Below are 20,378 nucleotides of genomic sequence, written 5' to 3'. Positions count from 1 at the left end.
AGTAAATAGTACCATTATGTGGAGAGGTATTCAAAGGATGCTCCTTTGAAACAACGAAAGAAAAGATTAAGGAAATTGTTACTTTAGACTTTATTTTGGCCAACAAGGAGGAATCAACCATCGATTAGAAATACTGGGAACCTTGGGAGGTAGTAATCATACAATTTTAAAATTCTTGACAGATAAAAAAGGGAAGAGCAGGCATTGTCTGCCACATATCCCCCAATTTTAGAGAAGTAGATTAATAAGATCTCACATATAGAACAGGTAGAATCCAGTAATCAGATGCTAAGCAGAAAGTGAGCTAAGTAGGCTTAGGAGAGATAGGATATTCTCTGACCCAGACTCCACTACTAAGCAGGAACTACAAGGAGGTAGTTCCTAAAAAGAAAGGCTCCATATACACCAAAAATATTGGTAGCAGCACTTTTCACAGTAGTGAAGAACTGACAACAAAATAGATGACTATTGATTGAGGGTTGACTAAGCAAACAATAGTGCATTAAAAAATAGAATATTACTGTGTTAAAAAATTATATATAGAGAGATGATTTATATGAACAAATGTAAAATGAAGTGAACTGAGCTAGAAAAATAATATAACCAATGACTGCAACAACATAAATAGAACCATGACAAAAAAATTGAAAGTAAATAGCAAGTACAAGTTTAGCTCCAAAGAAAAAATAGAGGAAGCAAGAGGTAGAAGTCCACATATGTACTTATCATCATCAGGTTTTCTTGATGTCTTGCTGATTTTCTCCTCATTTTTTAAAATTACTTGTCATAAAGAATAACTGGGGAGGAGGGGAGACAGTAAAGGAAAAAGATGTTCGGCAAAATCTAAACAATATGCAGACAAAAGATATCCTTCCCCTCTGGAATCTAGTATATTTTTTGAGAGATGAGAGGCTACCAAGAAGGAAATTTTGGCTAGAAGTCTTAACTGAATCTAATATTGAAAAATGAGAGAGCCATTGAAGGATATTAATATCATCACACACATGTATTAACTAACTGATTTTTAAAAAGGCATTCATGAGCATGTATTAAAAGAGTAGCAAAGTTTTATAAGAATAGTGTTAAGAAGGATAATGTACATTGTAAGCTGAAATATGCAACAAATGTTAAACACAGCAAAAGTAACTATTTAAAACTATGCCAATAGTCAACAGTAAGAACACAGAAGGGATAGAACACCTGCTCAGGGGAAGGGCAGGTGACAAGAGAAGATGAAAAAAGACTGGCAGAATGAGAAATTATTCAACTGTATTGTGCTAATTTTTTCAACCAATGATCTTCAAAACAGTAACAGCAGAATAAAAATTGTTAATAGGAACTGAAACCCAAGAGAAGTAAGGAAATGGTCAGAGCACCTAATTACCTTCATTTTAAGTACACATCACTTTGAATAAGTAACTATATCCCAAAGTATGGAAAGAATTTACAAATGTGATCGCTGAGCTACTATTGGAAGATTGAGGGATCATGGCAAACAGAAAAATGGAAATGTCATCAACAAAGTACATTCATTGCAGCAAAGAATATGACAAAGTCTTTCAGGATATCCTTATGGGCAAGAGAAACAAGTGAACCTGATGATAGTACAGTTAGATGGTTTCTCAAACTTGATTAACAGACCAATAGACTTCTCTAATATCACATTTGCTTGACCTTATCCCATTTAACATTTTATCAATAATATGGATGAATAAACAGGTATGCTTATCAAATGACAAAAGTCTGGGAGGGATAGCTAATGGTTCAGATGATAAACTAGGATTTTAAATGCCCTTGACAAAGTGAAATCGTAGGCTGACAAAATGACAAAATGAAATATAATAGGGATAAACATAAGGTCACTGAGATTTTTTTTTAAACCCTGAACAAATAAAGCACAAAATGGGAGAGATATAGCTAAAGAACAATTTGTATGAAAAAAGATGTAGGGAACTGAAAGCTGTGAGTTAGCTGTGAATTACAGTGTTCAGAAGAGCTGATGCCATCTTGGGTTTTGTACACAGAAGCATAGTTTTCCACAGTGAAAAAAATGATGGTCTGACTTCTGCCCTGTGAGACCATCTCTGATGTGCTACGGCAAATTAAAAGGAGCATTGAGAAGATAGAGCAAGATGATGATATGATGCAGAACTATGGCACAGGTTGCTAAGTTGAAAAGTCTTGTTTAACTGGAGAAGACTGGGAGGGGGTCTTCAAGAATCTGAGGACTGTTATATAGGAGAGGAATTGGATTTGTTCCACTCAGTTGCAGGGAAGAAATAATAACATGGTAGAAATTATAAGGAGGAACTTTTGGGCTCAAATAAATGAAAAATGTATTACAATTAGGACTGCCTAACAAATGTGGAATGGGCTGTTGTGGGGAGAAGGGAGGGTGAGTATGAGGGACACACTATGAAGTGTAGACAGTTCTTTAATCACTGGAGATCTTCAAGTAGAAACTCCAAATCAATCTCTTGCTAGGAATGGTATAAACAGAAATTGTGCTTTGGGGAAGGTTAGACTAAATGACTTCTGAGGTCTCTTCAAACTTTGGAATTTTATGATTTCCTAAACTGCAATTATTAATACTTAAGTGAACTATGCAATAGAGATTTGAATAGAAAAAGAATTTATTTTATTCTCAAACATCAATATCTACAATTCCAAATGTCCCAAATGAGTAAGGAACTGTTCATATTTAACTAATATTAGTTAATACTAATAATATAATGATATTATGTTATATATATAAATAATAATATAATGATATTATAATAAGCATAATATTCCTAGTAAATGCTTTTTAGTGACTCAGTAGAAAAGACAGACCTAAAAGTAAAAAAAATAATATTATTTTTATGGCCCTTTCTTTGTCACTTTATAACCAACACAGTTTATGGTGAAGTCAATTAGGAATAGACTGACTTAATTAGAAGGGTAAACAAATTCTAGTTTCCTTCCTCTAGTTCATCTCTCAAGAATGGAACAAATACCCATGATTAAAATGAACTTGATAGATTTTGGTTATTTACCCCATTGACTGTGATGTGAGGTAACAGATCTGTCATTCTTGAGATTGGAAGAGATTTCTTGGTTGACTGTTGGGAACTCATTAGCTTCATGAAATGAATGGCATAACAGCACACCAAAATAGTGGTATATAACAACTGGAGAAAAAAGAGAAAAGTTAATTTCACAAATTTAAACAAAATGGTTTTTCAAACTAAAGTAAGTTCAAATTGCTGCATCTGTTAAATTTAACTTCAAAAAATAAAACTGCTACTGAAGATTCCATAGAATCTTTCTCTAGTGATCACTGATCATACATTTTTAATCTAATTTTGTCATTAATAATCACTTCCATAAAGAACTTCTATGGCCAGTATAAAAGAACAGGACCAACATTAAACATTACATGGGAACATGACAGGACAGCAAGGAGAAGGGTCCTTTTGCTTAGTCAAAATGACATGAATAACTTTAGAGGGACTATAATTTCCAGCATTAGCACAACTCAAAACTGCATAGCAATATAAGAACACAGACAAACTAAATTAGTGTTAGATAGAGTACACCACTGCTGCCTTTATAAGAGTGCTTTCCATAAATCCTGGAAATCTGAAATTATGCTTACAAAAAGACCCCCCATCTACTTTATTGACAGAGAAGCTGCCAGGCCTTTTTTCCCCTCTCAAGTACATAGTTGGCAGGATGGAAGGAAGGTGATAAGAGAGGCCCCTCCTACTCCACCCATCCTGGAGACAAAGACCAGCTCCAGAGGCCGCCAGGTGGGTGGCTATGTTCTCAGGCTGGAGGAGGGGCAGTGGGTCCTCCTCCCCCCTTGGAGGAAGAAGTCCTAGCCAAAAAAACGAGAAAGAGAAAAATTCTTCCCCACAATAGGTCTTTCTGCTTTACCCTATCTTGCCAAAAGAACCCCAGGGACAAGAAGTTTGAACGTGGGAAAAATACGATAAAGGGAAAATTCCTGCCCTTCTATTCCCTTGGAGAACGCTGGAGTTTTATTCAAAGTATCCTAAGTGCTCAGGCAGCAACTTTCCTTGGCCAGGAACCACAGAGAAGTGGGCAAAGTCCATGAATACTTCATATATAATGTATTTTCATTACTGTGTATTTGCTGCTAACACTTGGGAACGAGTAAGACAGTCTGCTTGAGGAAAGCAAGGAGGCGAGCTTGTAATACTACAGTGGGCATGGGGGAGATTACATATGTTCCACCGCTATTCTGAAGTCTGAGGGTTCTACCTGGACTTACAGAGCAACCTGTCAAAATCCCTGAAAGGAATTTTAAGCAGGGGAGAAAAGAAAATCGGGATCCGGAGAAGACTTCCTGTAAAGCAGTGAACTTAGAACGCGGTCTGATTTAACTGCTTGCTGAATTGGCACACAGCCGGTACAAGGACTGAAACAAGCAAGAATATGCCTTCCCTAAAAATAGCTTTATGTACCAGGGTGTGGTCCCAAATGAGAGAGCTATTCAAGGAACTGCATCATAAAACTGTGAAAAACAAAAGATAGTACTAAAGCTTTGCCTTTTCCAGTCAAGCATGACCAAGCAAACTATCAACAAATATTTATTAAACACCTACTATATACAGAGTCTTAGGGCAGAGACTGTGGACAATACAAACAGGAAAAGGTACAGATTGGGGAATCAGAGCTCATATCTGTTGAAAAGATTACAAACTAAATTATAAAGTAATATATAATAGGTGCCAAATGATTGACAGACAATCCATGCTACAGTTCTGAGAAGATCAGAGCTCACCAGGGGCTATAATGGTTAAACAGACTTTGTTGAAAAACTGGATCTTAAGTGAGAACTTGAAGAAGGGTGAAGATGGTCAGGAAGACAGTTGCCAGAGAGTCATCTTCTGTGTTCTATATTCATGTCCTTCAAATTCTTTTATTTTATCCTTATGTACAATATTATATATGGTTCTTGGTCAATTATGGTCAAAAAAGTATTTTCTTGGGATTCAGAAGTCAGCTATTACTTCATGAAGTATAAGAGTGATTCTAATGAATCTAACATTGATTCAATTGGTCAAAGACTCTCATTTTGGACCACTAATTTTCCTTTTTTCAAAACTGATAACTGTTCAATTTTTAATTTTTATCGAACTTAGCTTTTTATTTTTGTAATTTTCTATGTCTATTAAGTATGAATTATAAAGCCAAGATACAAGGGATATTTTTTAAAAAACATAATTTTAGCTTACATAGTTACCAAATTTCTATAACTTCAGGAGCATGGTGCCTTGCATGAGGCAAATGCTTAATGAATGTTTTCTGAATTAAACCCAATACTTTGCCATTTTACAATATAAATTGAAATCATTATTCAAAATGTTATAATAAGGTGTCTTTCCATATACTAGTCAAAAGCTTGCGTGATAAGTTTAAGATCTAAAATTAATAAAATCAGAATGCACACTAAGAAAAATATTATGGTAAGGGTACATAAATTTAGAAAATTCTTAGGTTAACTTATTTAAGATATGATTTAAGATGAGGAGAAAACTAACTTGGCATAATTCGCAGTACTCTATATAAAACCCAAGAAAGAAATATAAATTCATTTTGATTCTTTCCCTTTCCATCAGTCTTATAGTTTTCAAAGGAGAAACTCACTATAAAAGATCTGGTACATATTTGCCCAAGTATGGGCAAATTTAGAAGTATGTTACATAAAGGCATATTTATCTTGCTTGTTTCAGCTCTCAAATAGGTTTAAACCAATTCGTTAAATGGTTAAATAAGATCTAATTCTAAGTTCCCTGCTTTGCAAGAAGCCTTCTCAAGGTCCCTATTTCCCTTTTTCCCCTATTTAAAATTCCTAAACAGGTTAGGTTCCTAAACAGAACATACCATGTTATCAGGAAGCAAGCACCTGGAATCTCTGTGATTTCATTAACATAAAGGTGACAACCAAAGATGAAATAATAACATAACTAACAATCTAATATTTCTATGGTCCTTCTTTTCTGAGATTCTTGGGACACAAACTATTTGTTTAAATTAAGAAGAATAAACTACATGAAAGAATAAATGACATAATAAAAGAAGATAATTTTTTAAAATAGCTATAATATAAAAAACTAAAAAGCTATGAATTTTACCTGAGCTAAAGAAAAGATGTAAAGTCCCCAATGAGGCAAACACACGACTAAAACAGCTGTCAAAATACATTTGAGGATTATCGACAGACTTTCAGCAATCACCTGCAAAGATATTTTTAAGAGATTAACTTTAGGTAACAACAGTTTAATTAGCAACATCAGCTAGAAAAATCTGAGAAGCCCACACAAACTTTTTACATGCTTATTTATATTACTTTGCTTATTAAACCTGTTCTTCATAAATCGTAATAGTAAAAGTCAATTTTGGCCTCTCCCTCTTCAAAGATATCAAATGAGTGCAATCCAACTTAAAGGGCTATTCCTACACTATAACAACATTTTTTCTGACTTCATTAAAGTACAGAACTAGAAAAAAAATCCCTCTGTATCCAAAGTAACCTTTTCCCTTCTTTTCAGCATTTTATTTATATAGTCATAATAGACCAAGTACTAACCTTAAGCCTGACCAACATATGTGTTTGTGCTAAGATCCAGAAAGGTTCTCCTAAGAGTTCAATCACTGCTGAGAGGCCAAATGCTGCCACTCCAACTCCATAATTGGGTACTACATTAGGATCAGGTACTTCGAGGATCTCGGACCAGACCCAACCCAGGAACAAGGACCAAAACAAACCCAAAGGGACTCTAAAAGAAAAATTTAAAATCTACATTAAGGCAATTCAGTATTATCAAATGTTTATAAAAATATATTTAAAAATCAATATAATCTATACAGGAAATTCATCTGTATTAAGTAATTATGTTATCTTCCCAAGATGTACTTGAAAATTAAAAATACTAGAAAAATTTTGGTCCTGTGACCTGCCAGGATATGTGAAAATGACAGAAAGTATTTTTAGTAATAAAATTTTAGGAACCCAAAAACATACAATGCAGTAATGCATCAGATATACAGCAGGTTTATCTTCTTCCTACCACACCCTGATGCTCTGAGAAACTACATGTGAAAATGAGATTCAGAAATAACCTGGTTTGAATAGGGTAGAAGTTATTAATCAGTTTTCTCAAACACTTGGATACTTCCTTTGATTAAGCTCTTTTTTCTCTGCCAAATCACAACGTACGTTAGCCATAAGAGGTTGAAGGTCTGGCTCCAATTTCGATCTGTACTCCCACTCAGACATGCCCTGCGAAATGCCTCTCTTGCTAAGAAGGTGATAGTTGAGTAAAGCAATGTTAACCTAAGGAAGAAAAACAGGGGTAAGTATGATCACACTTGTTTCTTCATAATAATTCCTAAGACTGCCAGTACTATGACAAGCTAAGATTCTGTAATCACTGGTGAAGTGTAGTTAAGACATTGTCATCAGTAGAATTTTCCCAGAAGCCAGATTTAGTTGTGCATAGAGACAAAGCATAAATTTAGAAGAGTTTTGTGTACACCTATATAGGCCATGATCAGCTTTAAGTCATAAGGCAAGTATAGAGCTGTTCAAGAGCCTGAAAACCTCAAGGTTGTGGAAAAAGATGCTTTTGAATATGAAGAAGTGAAGGACAGAATCAGATAGACACTCTGGATAGGTATTCAAACTATACACAGCAGGAGATTGGTACAATGTAATTTAAGGGTAAACTTTTACTGAGCTTAAAATCAAACTAAGTCTTTGCCTTCATCTAAAAGTATTTTAGATTTCCTTTCCTTAATAGAGGGAGAGGGTAACAAAAGTTAGCATGGTAGAAGATCAATTCTCTTCAGAAATATGCTACTTTTAGCAAACCAAAGGAAGGTTATGCCATAGTAACAAAAGCGGAGCTATAGATGCTCTAATGAGAGACTATTTTACTCCAGTCATTACTCAGTTATTCATTATAATTCTCTAAAAAAAGGTGAAATATTAGCTACTTTGCTGTGATTAAAAAATCATTATCTTTTTCCCCTGGAGAAATCCCACTCCTCATAGGACTTATTCCACAGGTGTCAGAAGGACACATGTTTATAATTCAATCACCTTCCTCCCTTTCACAAATTTCCTATGGGATTCTGAAAGCATACCAAATAGAACAGCTGGCAAGGAAAATAATCCACATGGTCATTCAAACTAAAATCAATTATTTTCTCAGCCACTCTATTATCCTGACTTTTCCTTACCACAATAGTAAAGCAAATAAACAAAAACCATAAAAACAGCACCACAATATAAGATTTGCCAAAGGGAGAGACATATATTACTCCTGAAATAAGATGACAAGCTGCTCTAAAATCTAAGGAAAAACACAACTAGAGACATTGGGTTATGGAAATGCTAAAGCATGTCTCTATTTACCTGACATTTACTATTCCTATTATTTCTTTTGAAAGAAATCGAAGTGTAAATGCATTCAAACCGAAGGTAATCAAACGAAACAACACCTACAAAAGAAAGAAATGTCAGAATAGAATCTTAATCATATTGTAATAGCTCTCAGATGAACAAAGTACAATCTCACTAAAATCATTTAAATAAACAGATGGATTTACCTTTTCTTCTTAAACATTCCTGTGAGGAGATATGAAAAAGTATCCCAGAAAGTATTTTATGTCATTCCCAATTTATAGAAAAGGTCATCATAAGGATATCAAGTGATTATTTTCAGGTACAAAGGAAGGCAAGGAAGAGAAATCTAGTTTGGAAACCATACTGGCAATCTCTCTAATTGAAAAGCTGTATTCTATTTATAAATGTATAAATATAATATATACACTACTTGAGATTCAGTAGAGCTCAGCCAACTCAGTACAAGAAACATAAAAATCACTGGGTTGGTGTTATTACAGTTTCGTTTAATGATGAGCCACTTAATGTTTTTACTTCAAACTGTCCATTTATAAAAATAGGTATTTGGAATATCTCAATCTTTCTATCTCAATATTTGGCACTGATCTAACTCATTTCATTCTTAAAATGAAATAAATCAATACTTTGAAAACCTCATAAGGTTATGACAATTAAGGCATAAGTAAGATAATAATGTTGCTTAAAATCCTCAGTGAACCATTGGTGTCTGAGGATAGTAGAAAAAAATATTGAGAAAGGCAACATGTTATCATAAAGAGAGAACTGGGCTCAATTCCTAATTTTAACACACAAATCACAAGTCTGGATAAATAAACAAAACAAACCAATAATGAGTTGGGCTAAGGGTAATAACTTTTTCACTTATCTGTTGCTTCTTCAATAAATCACATACCTCTGTGCTTCGGATCTCTTACTTGTAAAATAGGGCAAATAATTGTTCTGATTCCTTTATTGGGTTATTATTCAAGATCAAGTTAAATTGTTGCACAATTTGCAACAGATGTGAAAGCAATTTGAAAAAGTTAAATGCGTTATATAAATGAAAAGTGTTACCATTTCCCCCCTTTTCCCCTGAATTTCTACTCCCCCCCCCAACTAGTAGAAGCACTAGTTGGTGCTCAATAGATATTTGTAGAATTGTAGGTTTAAATATAAAGCCATCACCAGCATTTCCATAAATGAAGTTGAGAAACTATACAAGATTGAGTGAAGGGCATTTTAAGAATACGAAACATTATGGTTATTATAAAATCATGCATCTGTATTCTATCCTCAAAGTCAAATAAGATTTTCATGTAAATGCAAGGCTTTGAGGAACACAGGAGCTAAATAACTTGTGTGTACAAAGAAAGCAAGAGGTATCATTGTATAATCTTTTAGATGTGTATGTGCATAATAGAAGGAAAATGATGCCTTCACCCTAACAGTGGGTAATGTGTACTTGTACCATTTGTTCTTTGATTGTGTCTTTTAAATATTTACCTTGTACCTCTCCATCTAAGAAACAAACCCTAATCAAATGTTTTTTAAACAACTATTAACACAAAACACTGCACCGGGTACGCTATAAAAATAGCTTATGTACTGTTAAGATGGATAAATTTAGGATACAAAGTAAAAACATTAATAGAGAAATGGAACATGAAAGGAAGGAAACAAAGATAATTTGGTGTAGCTGGACAAGTACTGGATCATTTAGAGGACAGTGGGGGCAAATTATTCTCCAGCCTCATTTTTTGAAGGTTTAGGATAAGATGATTTCTAAAGTCCTTTCTGGATATGAAACTTAGGATAAAAAACAATAAACAAATACAACGAACATGGTTTTCAATTCTTTTACGTGTTTAGAGATATGTGGGATGGCCCAAGTTGTGTTTTCCACTTATAATCTTTTTTTTATTTCCATCTGATTTAATTGGCAATTTAAAAACCTCACATTAACCTGTATGTATCTATGGTGCTTATTTTAAATCCATTATCCCATTTGATTTTCACAACCATTTTATGAGGATGGTAGGGAAGAATGATTTAAAGTTGAAACCTCAGCAAGTCTAAGTTTCCTTATCATTTAAAAGGAATAATGCTTAGACCTTTTAAGGTTCTTGTAGGATCAAATGAGGAAAATCTACATAAAGTGCTTAAAATTCTGTTTTGATGTAACTAGAAAAATAAAATATTGGAAAAAAAATAAAATTCTATAATTGTTGTTCAACTCTTTTTCCCATTTTCAGAAGGGAGTCCAGAGATCCAGATCTGCCACTTGATTTGCTTCCAGGGACAAGTCCCTTTCTTTCTCTGTATAAAATGAGAAGATTGGGCAAGAGGATTTCTAAAGTTCCTTTCAATTTAGATGTTTTAAGAGGTAACAGTTAAGTATAATAGCTAACACTTGGAAAGCACTTTGTGCTAAGTATTGTGCTACACGCTTTACTTTTATTATCTTATTTGCTCCTCACAACATCCTTGGGCTTCCGGTGCTATTATCATCCCCATTTTACAGATGAGTTAACAGAGGCACGTGTCGTGATTGACCCAGAGTCACACAGGTAACATGTTCATGAGGCCGAATCTTAACTCGGTTCTTCCTGACTCCATTCTGGAACTTGCGCTACCAGCGGCCCCAAAAGAGCCTTGTTCCATGAACAGAACCCAGGGTTCGAGGGCTAGCCCTTGCTCCCTCCCCGCCAAGATACACAGGAGAAAGCAAGGGGAGGCCGCGGCTTTTCCGGGGATGCCCCGGGCCGGGCCGAGCTGTCCTGCGGCGGCGCGCGATACCTGCAGCAGGAGCCCAGAGGAGGCAAGCCGGGCGGCCTGGCCCAGAACCTCCGGCCCCGGCCGGGGCTCCAGGCCTGTCAGGGACTCCGGCCCGCGCATCCCCTCCGCGTCCCCGCGCCGACAGTTACCAGGAAACGCCGTACGCCGCCTAAGCCCCGCCCTTCCCCCTGTCGCGCTGAGATGGCGTCACGCGACGGTCGGCCTGATGATTGGTGAAGACAGGGAAGGAGGGTAGGTCCCAAGCATCCATGGAGCGCCTGCGCCGGTTGGGCGTCGTATCATTCTTTTTAAAAGAAGAAATTGAGACCTAGAGTATCCAAAAGTCCCTTTGACTAAGAGTAGTGGAGCCAAGATGCCCCAGGACCTCAGGCCCCCTCTTTGCCTTCGTTCTTCCCGCTCCGCTGCCCGGCCTGGAGTCCTGCCTGGGGGAAGAGGGCGGGGCGAGGAGGCAAGGACACGTGGAGGGCTTGGGTTAGCCATTGGACTGTAATTTCAGAGACGTCTGGAGCTCCCAGCGGAGGGTCTCTCCCAGTGCGGGTAGCCACCTTTTCCGCAATTTACATATAGAGGAATTCCCGAAAGAATCTTAGGACACCAGGGTCCCCTGAACAATTAGCGGAGCTCACTTGCGGTCAAAATCATTTTCTTAATAATATGAAAACATGACTTGGCTGTTCAAATACTCTTCTGTTTTTCCAAATATCTACACGAGGCTAGATTGTCTTCATATAACTTCGGCTATCTTTAACCAAAACAATATATTGCAAACAGATGGAGAATCAAGCCAGACATTCAAGAGTTTGACACAAATATGTAAAACAATTACATTCTTGCTGAATTTTTTTTGTTCTAGAAAGTGTTTTCACAAAAATATATTATTTTTGTTAACCCATGTAAGGTTTATTATTTTAAAATTAATAGCGATCTGTATGACTACTAATTCCTAATAAAGAAACTATATAACCCACATAAACAAAAAGCTCTTTGAGGTCCTCAATAATAAGTGTTGAGTCATATGAGCAAAATTTTGATATCCACTGGTCTGAGAGTATTTGGAGCTACCCTGTCAGTTTATGCAGAGGTTAAACTTGAAGCTGTGTATTCCTAGCCTTAAAGTCAGCTCTCCACCAGGCTATGCTATCTCTGTATGAGGGTAGTTGATTTTCTATAATCAGGGGTCCTCAAACTAGGGCCTGTGGGCCAGATGCAGCAGCTGAGGACGATTATCCCCCTCACCCAGGGCTATGAAGTTTCTTTATTTAAAGGCCCAGAAACAAAGTTTTTGTTTTTACTATAATCTGGCCCTCCAACAGTCTGAGGGACAGTGAACTGGCCCCCTCTTTAAAAAGTTTGAGGACCCCTGTGAGATGGTGCCAAGTAGCAAAGTCCATGTTCTGCTAAGGATGTAGGTGCTCCGTCATCAGCCATATTGTCCTGGTACAGGACTGGGTGTTATTCAAGGTCGTCAAAATGAAGAACCAGAAATAAAGACCTCTGGGTAGATCAGACCTGATAGTCTGCATATGTCCTGATATGTCTGATATAATATTGTTGAGATTCAAAAGGAGACCCTAAAAGGTTGGAATTGCAGACCGGTGTTGTGGGCTGTCTCCAACAAATCTGCAGTCTTGAACCCATCTTCAAGTCAAGGGGCAAAGTTTATTGTAATTGCAACACCAATTGAAGTGGGCTCCATTCCAAAAAGGTTTAGCAAAAAACCAGGAGAAAGAAGATAAATTTATAGGACAAAATTAGAAAGACCAAAGTTTCATGTTACTTATTTGTTAATTTTATGGCTTATAGGTAGGTCTGAGGTGTGGTCTATTCACTATTGTTTCAGGAACTTGGTTATCACTGACCAGCAGATCATCTCTCTGACAATCAGCAATATTTGTAGGACTATCTTAAGGCCAGAAGAATTTAGAATCATTGACAGACAAATTGTTAGAATAATAACATTCTAAGGTTAAAGGACCTCAAAATCACTGTTATATCTTCCCTAAAATCCAGGGAAAAGAAATATATCACTATATTATTATATTTCTAAGGCAGAAGACTTTAGAATCATTGATGAACAATAGCTCTCTAAGGTCAGAGGACATCAGAATCACTGATATATTTCCCCAAAAAGTTGTACCCCTTCAATATGATCCATAAATGTCCTCCTTTCCAAGCTGCCCACAATAAGAGGGAATAAAGTGGGATGGAGTCATAGGTATAATAGGTGGTAGAAGCGAGTAGTAATGTGATGGGAGTAATATAAATCAATAAACATTTATTAAGCACATAATACTATTCTATGCCAAGTATTGTGCTGAAGTGAAAGGTGAAAAGAATAAAGATGAGCAGATAAAAAAAAATCTTTTTTTATGGTTTTTTCTGTCTTCTCGAGAGGTCACAGACTAACAAAGGACAACATGAAAACAATCGTATTCAAGCAACATTGTTGTTGTTTAGTCGATTAGTCATATCTAACTCTTTGTGACTCAATTTGGGGTTTTTTTGGACAAAGATACTGGAGTGATTTACCATTTTACAGATGATGAAACTGAGTCAAATGAGGCAAAATTACTTTCTTAGGTAGTAAATGTCTGAGGCCAAATTTGAACTCAGGTGTTCCTGACTCTAGGACCAGTATTCTATTCCACTCTGCCACCTAGTTGCCCACAGATAGAATATATACAGGAAAAATTGTGGATGTTGTGCTTTGTTCTCAAAGACAACTGTGATATCTTGGAAGTGATGCTACGCCATGCAAGTGAATTCCAATTCATTTAAGTGAGGGAGGGTGTAGAGAGTCACAGACAATGGGAGAACTCTGGGTGAGGTATAAAACATTTCAGGCCAGAGGGAACCTACTGACAATGTCTGGTTCGGCTTCCCATCTCCCCTAATGACTCTCAGCCTTCCTGAGAAGTCAGGGGGCAGTGACAACCTGTGTTGTGATTGAAGCAGAGTGATACCCGGTGGCAATCTACATACAACAGCAAGTTGTTTATGTGGTCCCAGGTGCGCAGTATATACTTAGCGCATGCCCAGTGTTGTTTTGGTTATAAAGGGTATTAGGATATAAAAAGGGGAAAGAACTGGGAATAAAGGATTCCATTTTCCCACCATCCTCAAGAGTCTCATTTTATCACTTCTCCACTAACATGGTATGTTTTAATCACCCTAGCATGGGGGCTCTAGAAACCATGGTATCTTTTGTCACTCCAACTTGGGGGCTCTAGAAAGAAAGACACAAAAGGAGGGTTATGCAAAGTCACCAGCCTTTCTTCTCCAGAGCCATCTAAGTCCAGTGGCCAGATAGAGAGCAGGATGACTCAAGATGGCCTTGGATGAAGTGGGAGGCCTTGGCCTATTTAAGCTATAGTCTTTCCCAGATCTCAATATATCTGAGACAAAACCCATTCAGTGATGTAAGACATGGAAGAATGAGGCAAAAATTGGCCTGGTTTGTCCACTAAAAAAAAAAAAAAAAAAAATCAAACTGGGAAGGGGAGACTCTCATGGTTTCTGGCCAGAACAGAAACAATTACTATTTACATTCTTTCTGTAGCATCAAAACCCAAATGACAACCAATTGAGGCTTGGGCTGGGACCTATAGTTGGCCAATCAGTGAGAGCCAGAGTGATTTGGGTTTAAGGTGAGGTCTAGTAGCTCCATTTGAATCCCATTGGATTTAATCTTAGTCTCAGTAGGAAGGCACTAAGATTAAGGAAGACTAAGAAAGGCTCCTTACAGAAGATGAGACTTTAAGCTGAGATTCTAAGCCAAGGAAGCCACAAGGTAGAGATAAGGAGAGAGAGAATTTCAGGCATAAGGGCAGCCAGAGAAAATGCTTTGAATTAAGAGATAGTGTGAGAAGGAGTAATGAGAATCATGAATCAATAGTACAAGATAAAGGGTAAGGTATAAAAGACTGAAAATATAGGAAGATGTCAGGTTATAAAGGGCTTTAAAGACCAAACAAAGAATTTCATATTTAAATATAGAAGTAAAAAAGGAGAGGGGGAGGAGTAAGGAGATCTGTGCTTCCCGAAGATCAACTTGATAACTAAGTAGAGTATCACTGGAATGGGGAGACACTTATGAAAGACAAAAAAGCTACCAGAATATTGTCATAATTCAAGCATGAGAGGATGCACAAGAGTGGTGGCAGTTTCAGAGAAAAGGAGTGATTTATGAGATGTTATGATGGCAGAATGTTCAGAACATGACAACTAATTGGATATGGTAGGTAAATGAAAAAGAGAAGTCAAAGATGACACCTAAGTTTCCAGCCTAGGTGACTGGGAAGACTGTGCTACTCTTGATAGCAAGAGATTAATTAGAAGGAGGGGAGAGTGTGGGGAGTAGGAAGATACAGAGTTCAATTTTGGACATGTTGAGTTTAAGTTGACATACTGTATGTCAGTATGAGATGTCCAATAGGCAGCTGAAGATGTGACTCAAAGTCAATAAAGAAGTAAGAGTTGGACAAACAGATTTTTAAAAAAATAACGCTTTTTATTTTTCAAAACATATGCATGGATAATTCTTTGACATTAATCCTTGCAAAATCTTGTATTCCAATTCCCACCCCTTCTCCCACCCCTCCCCTTGATAGCAAGTAGTCCAATATTTGTTAAACATGGTAGAAGTGTATGTTAAACCCAATATCTGCATACATACAAATACAATTATCTTTCGCACAAGAAAAATCAAATCAAACTGGGAAAAAAATGAGAAGGAAAATAAAATGCAAGGAAACAACAAGAGTGAAAATGCTATGTTGTGAACCATACTCAATTCCTACAGTCCTCTCTCTGGGTGTAGGTGGCTCTCTTCATAACAAGATCATTGAAAAGAGAGTGAATCATCTCACTGTTGAAGAGAGCCACTGGACAAATATAGATTTAAGAATCATCTACATACAGATGATCATTGAAACCTGTCTGATGAGATCACTAAATAAAATATAGAGAGGGAAAAAGGAAGAAAATTCAGGATAGACCCTTGGAGATCCATGACTAGCAGGTGTGACTTTCATGAAAATCCAGCAAAAAAAAACAAAACAAAACAAAAAAACTGAAGGGAAATCAGAGAAGTAGGAGGAGAATTGGGTTTGAATAAACCCTGGGGACTAGGTGATCCCAGTTGATACCAGCGTTTGAACCAGGCAGATTAAAGTTTGGATTGGTGCAAAAATACTGCAGTTCAAAGCAATGTTCTCCCTTTCCCCAAACCACCATTACCCCCGAGTTTTGTATAGCTATGCTAGATTGAACCTATCAGATTCAGATTGAACCTGACTATGAACCTATAGTCAAAGTTCCTTGATTATGAGCAGCCACAACCTAGGAGATTTCATCATCCAGAATGAGCCAACAGGAGTTGAACAAGAAATCATTCAGAATGCGATAACACTGAATTTAAGAACCATCAACATGATCAGAGGCAAACTAGATACAGACAGATTGAAGGGTCCAAGGGCTGAGCATGTCTTCATAGAGAAAATACTGAAAAGGTAATAAATTATAAGACTTTACACCTTCTCATGCTGTACACTCTTGTTCATATTTAAAAAAAAACTATCTTAGGGAGCCCTCAAAGGAGTTGGATACATTTTTCTAGATTCTTGAACATTGTGGGGATACTAGTTGAGCAATGTAGTGATCAGCCACAATACCAGAGGATAGATAATGAGAAACGCTACCGTGACAGAGAAGTGATGGACTCAAGATGCATAATAAGACACATTTTTGGATATGACCAATGTGGGAATTTGTTTTGCTTGATTTTCCATATACATGTATATATATTTTATATATATGAAAAAAGACATATATTTTAACCAAGTTTGTGCTTTTCCAATGGAGAAGGAAGGTAAAAAGGACAAAAAATAAGTGCTTGTTAATTGAAATAAAAAGTTGAAAACATTTTACAGCTTGGCAAGATATAAATGCAGATAATTATAATATACAACACCACATAAATTTATTAGAAAGATGTGAAATAGGTATTGTTATCTTGTCTTTGTCTTGAGATTTAGATCTTTACTATCTGGATTCATTTTATCTTTCCAGATTGATTGCTTTTCCTCCCATATTCTGCATTCCAGCAAAATTGGCCTCTTTGCCATTTCCTCCATTGCATCCTCCATTGCTATCCCATTGCACAGCCTGTACTCTTTGCCTATTCTCTCTGCTTACCTCTGATTCTTTTTTTTTTTTTAATTTTAATATCTTTTTATTGATAGAACGTATGCCAGGGTAATTTTTTACATCCCTTGCATTCATTTCTGTTCCGATTTTTCCCCTCCCTCCCTCCATCCCTTCCCCCAGATGGCAAGCAGTTCTTTACATGTTGAATGGGTTGCAGTATAACCTAGATACAATATATGTTTGCAGAACCGAACAGTTTCAAACAGGGAGAACTGGATTCAGAAGGTATAAATAACCCGGGAAGAAAAACAAAATTGCAAGCAGTTTATATTCATTTCCCAGTGTTCTTTCTCTGGGTGTAGCTGCTTCTGTCCATCTTTGATCAATTAAGGCTCTCTTTATCGAAGAGATCCACTTCCATCAGAATACATCCTCAAACAGTATCATTGTTGAGGTATATAATGATCTCCTGGTTCTGCTCATTTCACTCAGCATCAGTTCATGTAAGTCTCACCAGTCCTCTCTGTATTCATCCTGCTGGTCATTCCTTACAGAACAATAAAATTCCATAACATTCATATACCACAATTTACTCAACCATTCTCCAATTGATGGACATCCTTTCATTTTCCAGTTTCTAGCCACTACAAACAGGGCTGCCACAAACATTTTGGCACATACAGGTCCTTTTCCTTTCTTTAGTATCTCTTTGGGGTATAAGCCCAGTAGAAACACTGCTGGATCAAAGGGTATGCACAGTTTGATAACTTTTTGAGCATAGTTCCAAATTGCTCTCCAGAATGGCTGGACGTGTTCACAATTCCACCAATAATGTATCAATGTCTCTGTTTTCCCACATCCCCTCCAACATTCCGCATTATCTTTCCCTGTCATTCTAGCCAATCTGACAGGTGTGTAGTGGTATCTCAGAGTTGTCTTAATTTGCATTTCTCTGATTAATAATGATTTGGAGCATATTTTCATATGTCTATAAATAGTTTCAATTTCTTTGTCTGAGAATTGTCTGTTCATATCCTTTGACCATTTATCAATTGGAGAATGGTTTGATTTCTTATAGATTAGAGTCAATTCTCTATATATTTTGGAAATGAGGCCTTTATCAGAACCTTTGATTGTAAAAATGTTTTCCCAGTTTATTGTTTCCCTTCTAATCTTGTTTGCATTTGTTTTGTTTGTACAAAAACTTTTCAATTTGATATAATCAAAATTTTCTATGTTGTGGTCAATAGTGATCTCTAGTTCTTCTTTGGTCATAAATTCCTCCCTGTTCACCTCTGATTCTTTACAAAAATAAAGGAAAACAAATAATTGGAGGAATATTGATTGCTCATGTTTGAACTGAACAAAATATATTTTTAAAAATGATGATACTACAGTTGAGGTTGGGAAGGGATCCCAAAAGGTTGAGAGTCACAGATTGTATAGTAAGGTATCTCAAAAGAATTTGCAGGCTTGAACCCAAATCAAGGGGCAAAATTTACTGAAATTGTAATGCCAATTGAAGAGGGCTAAGTTCCAAAAGAATTTAGCAAAGGACCAAGAGAAAGGAGATACATTTATTCAGTTCTCCATGTCACTGATATGTTAATTTTATGGCCCAGAGGTAGAACTGAGGAGAGGACTCAGGAATTTGGTTATCTCTGACCAGCAGATCCTGGACTATCCTAAAGCCAGAAGACTTTAGAATCATCTGACAGATTATCAGAACAATAGCATTCTAAGGTTAGAGAATCTCAGGATCACTGCTATGTAGTCCCTAAAGTTTAAGGGAAGAAATATTATTATATTCCTAGGCCAGAGGACTTTTACAATCATTGATGGACAAATTATTAGAACAATAGCACTCCAAGGTTGGGGGGCAGGGATCTCAGGGGTCACAGATTCCAAAGCCAGAAGAGTTTAGAATCACTGACAAATTGTTAGAACAAAAGCACCCCAAGGTCAGGAGTATCTCCCTCATGTTGTCTCCCCTAGACGTTATATTCCATCAATACCTAAATTCATTTATAGATTTTATACTTTACCCCAAGGAATTACTTTATAGAGCTCAATAAAATAATCAAATTCATTTAGAGGAACACAAGGACTAAAATTGCAAGGAAAACAAAATAATTTTTTAAAGTAAGAATGAAGAGGGTAAAGTAAGAATGAAGATGAAATCTTCAGGATTTCAAACTATTTCACAAAGCAGTAATCAAAAACTAGTTGACATTGGTTTTAAAAAATTGAAAAGCAGATTAGAAATAGACCAGGAAAGCAAGAATTTGAAACAATCTTAACTCAGTAACCCAGGATATGATAAAGCCAAGAACATAAGCTATTTATGGAATAGTTTCCTATTTGACAAGAACTACTGGAAAAAACAGGAAGGCAGTTTGGCAAAAAATAGGTATAGACCAGCACCTTACAAAATGTACTACAATAGGTTGCAAATGGTTACTTGACCTAAATATAAAAGGTCACTTAGTAGAAAAATTGAAGGAAAATGGAAGGAGGTTCTTTTTACAACTATGGCTGGGTGGAGAATGCTTTACCAAACAAGGAATAGAGGAACTCAGAAAAGATAAAGTGGGCCATTTCAAATACATGACATCAAAAAACTTTTGCATGAGCAAAATTAATAAGGTTAGGAAGAGGGAAAATCTTAGCTAAGAAAAAAACAAAAAAAACTTTGTATCAAATATCTCTAGTAAAGGTTTGATATTCAAGAATTCTCAGAAATAAAATTATCATTCCTATATAACTATTGTTAAATGATCAAAGGATATGAACAGTTTGCAAAAAAATTATAAACTATTAAAAAACTATATGAATAATTTCTTCAAATCACTTATATTAAGAGAAATATAAGTTAATACAACTGAGGTTTTACTTTATACCCAATAATGAGTCAAAAATGACAAAAGACACAAATAATCAATGTTGGAGTGTTTTCAAGAAGACAAGCACATTCATATATGTTGGTAGAGCTATGAAAGAGTCTAATTATTCTGGA

At 36.3% G+C, this 20,378-nt stretch overlaps 1 protein-coding gene across 1 annotated transcript in view; it reads right to left on the bottom strand.

The window, feature by feature from the left end:
• The window catches only part of RFT1 (RFT1 homolog), a 56,780-nt gene extending 45,147 nt beyond the window's left edge, over positions 1-11,633 (bottom strand). The window contains exons 1-6 of the mRNA XM_051984791.1: positions 11,216-11,633; positions 8,429-8,514; positions 7,229-7,345; positions 6,599-6,788; positions 6,144-6,245; positions 3,036-3,170 (exon numbers count right to left, since the gene is read on the bottom strand). Of these exons, the coding sequence (XP_051840751.1) occupies positions 3,036-3,170; positions 6,144-6,245; positions 6,599-6,788; positions 7,229-7,345; positions 8,429-8,514; positions 11,216-11,314 (729 nt within the window). The 5' untranslated portion in view covers positions 11,315-11,633. The remainder of the gene's footprint in view (positions 1-3,035; positions 3,171-6,143; positions 6,246-6,598; positions 6,789-7,228; positions 7,346-8,428; positions 8,515-11,215) is intronic.
• Positions 11,634-20,378: the final 8,745 nt, after the last annotated feature.

Source organism: Antechinus flavipes, chromosome 1 (genome assembly GCF_016432865.1).
Source record: "Antechinus flavipes isolate AdamAnt ecotype Samford, QLD, Australia chromosome 1, AdamAnt_v2, whole genome shotgun sequence".
In the NCBI taxonomy this organism is placed as follows: domain Eukaryota; kingdom Metazoa; phylum Chordata; class Mammalia; order Dasyuromorphia; family Dasyuridae; genus Antechinus; species Antechinus flavipes.
Note: the sequence above shows the minus strand (reverse complement) of the source record. Positions and strands in the feature narration are given on the sequence as shown.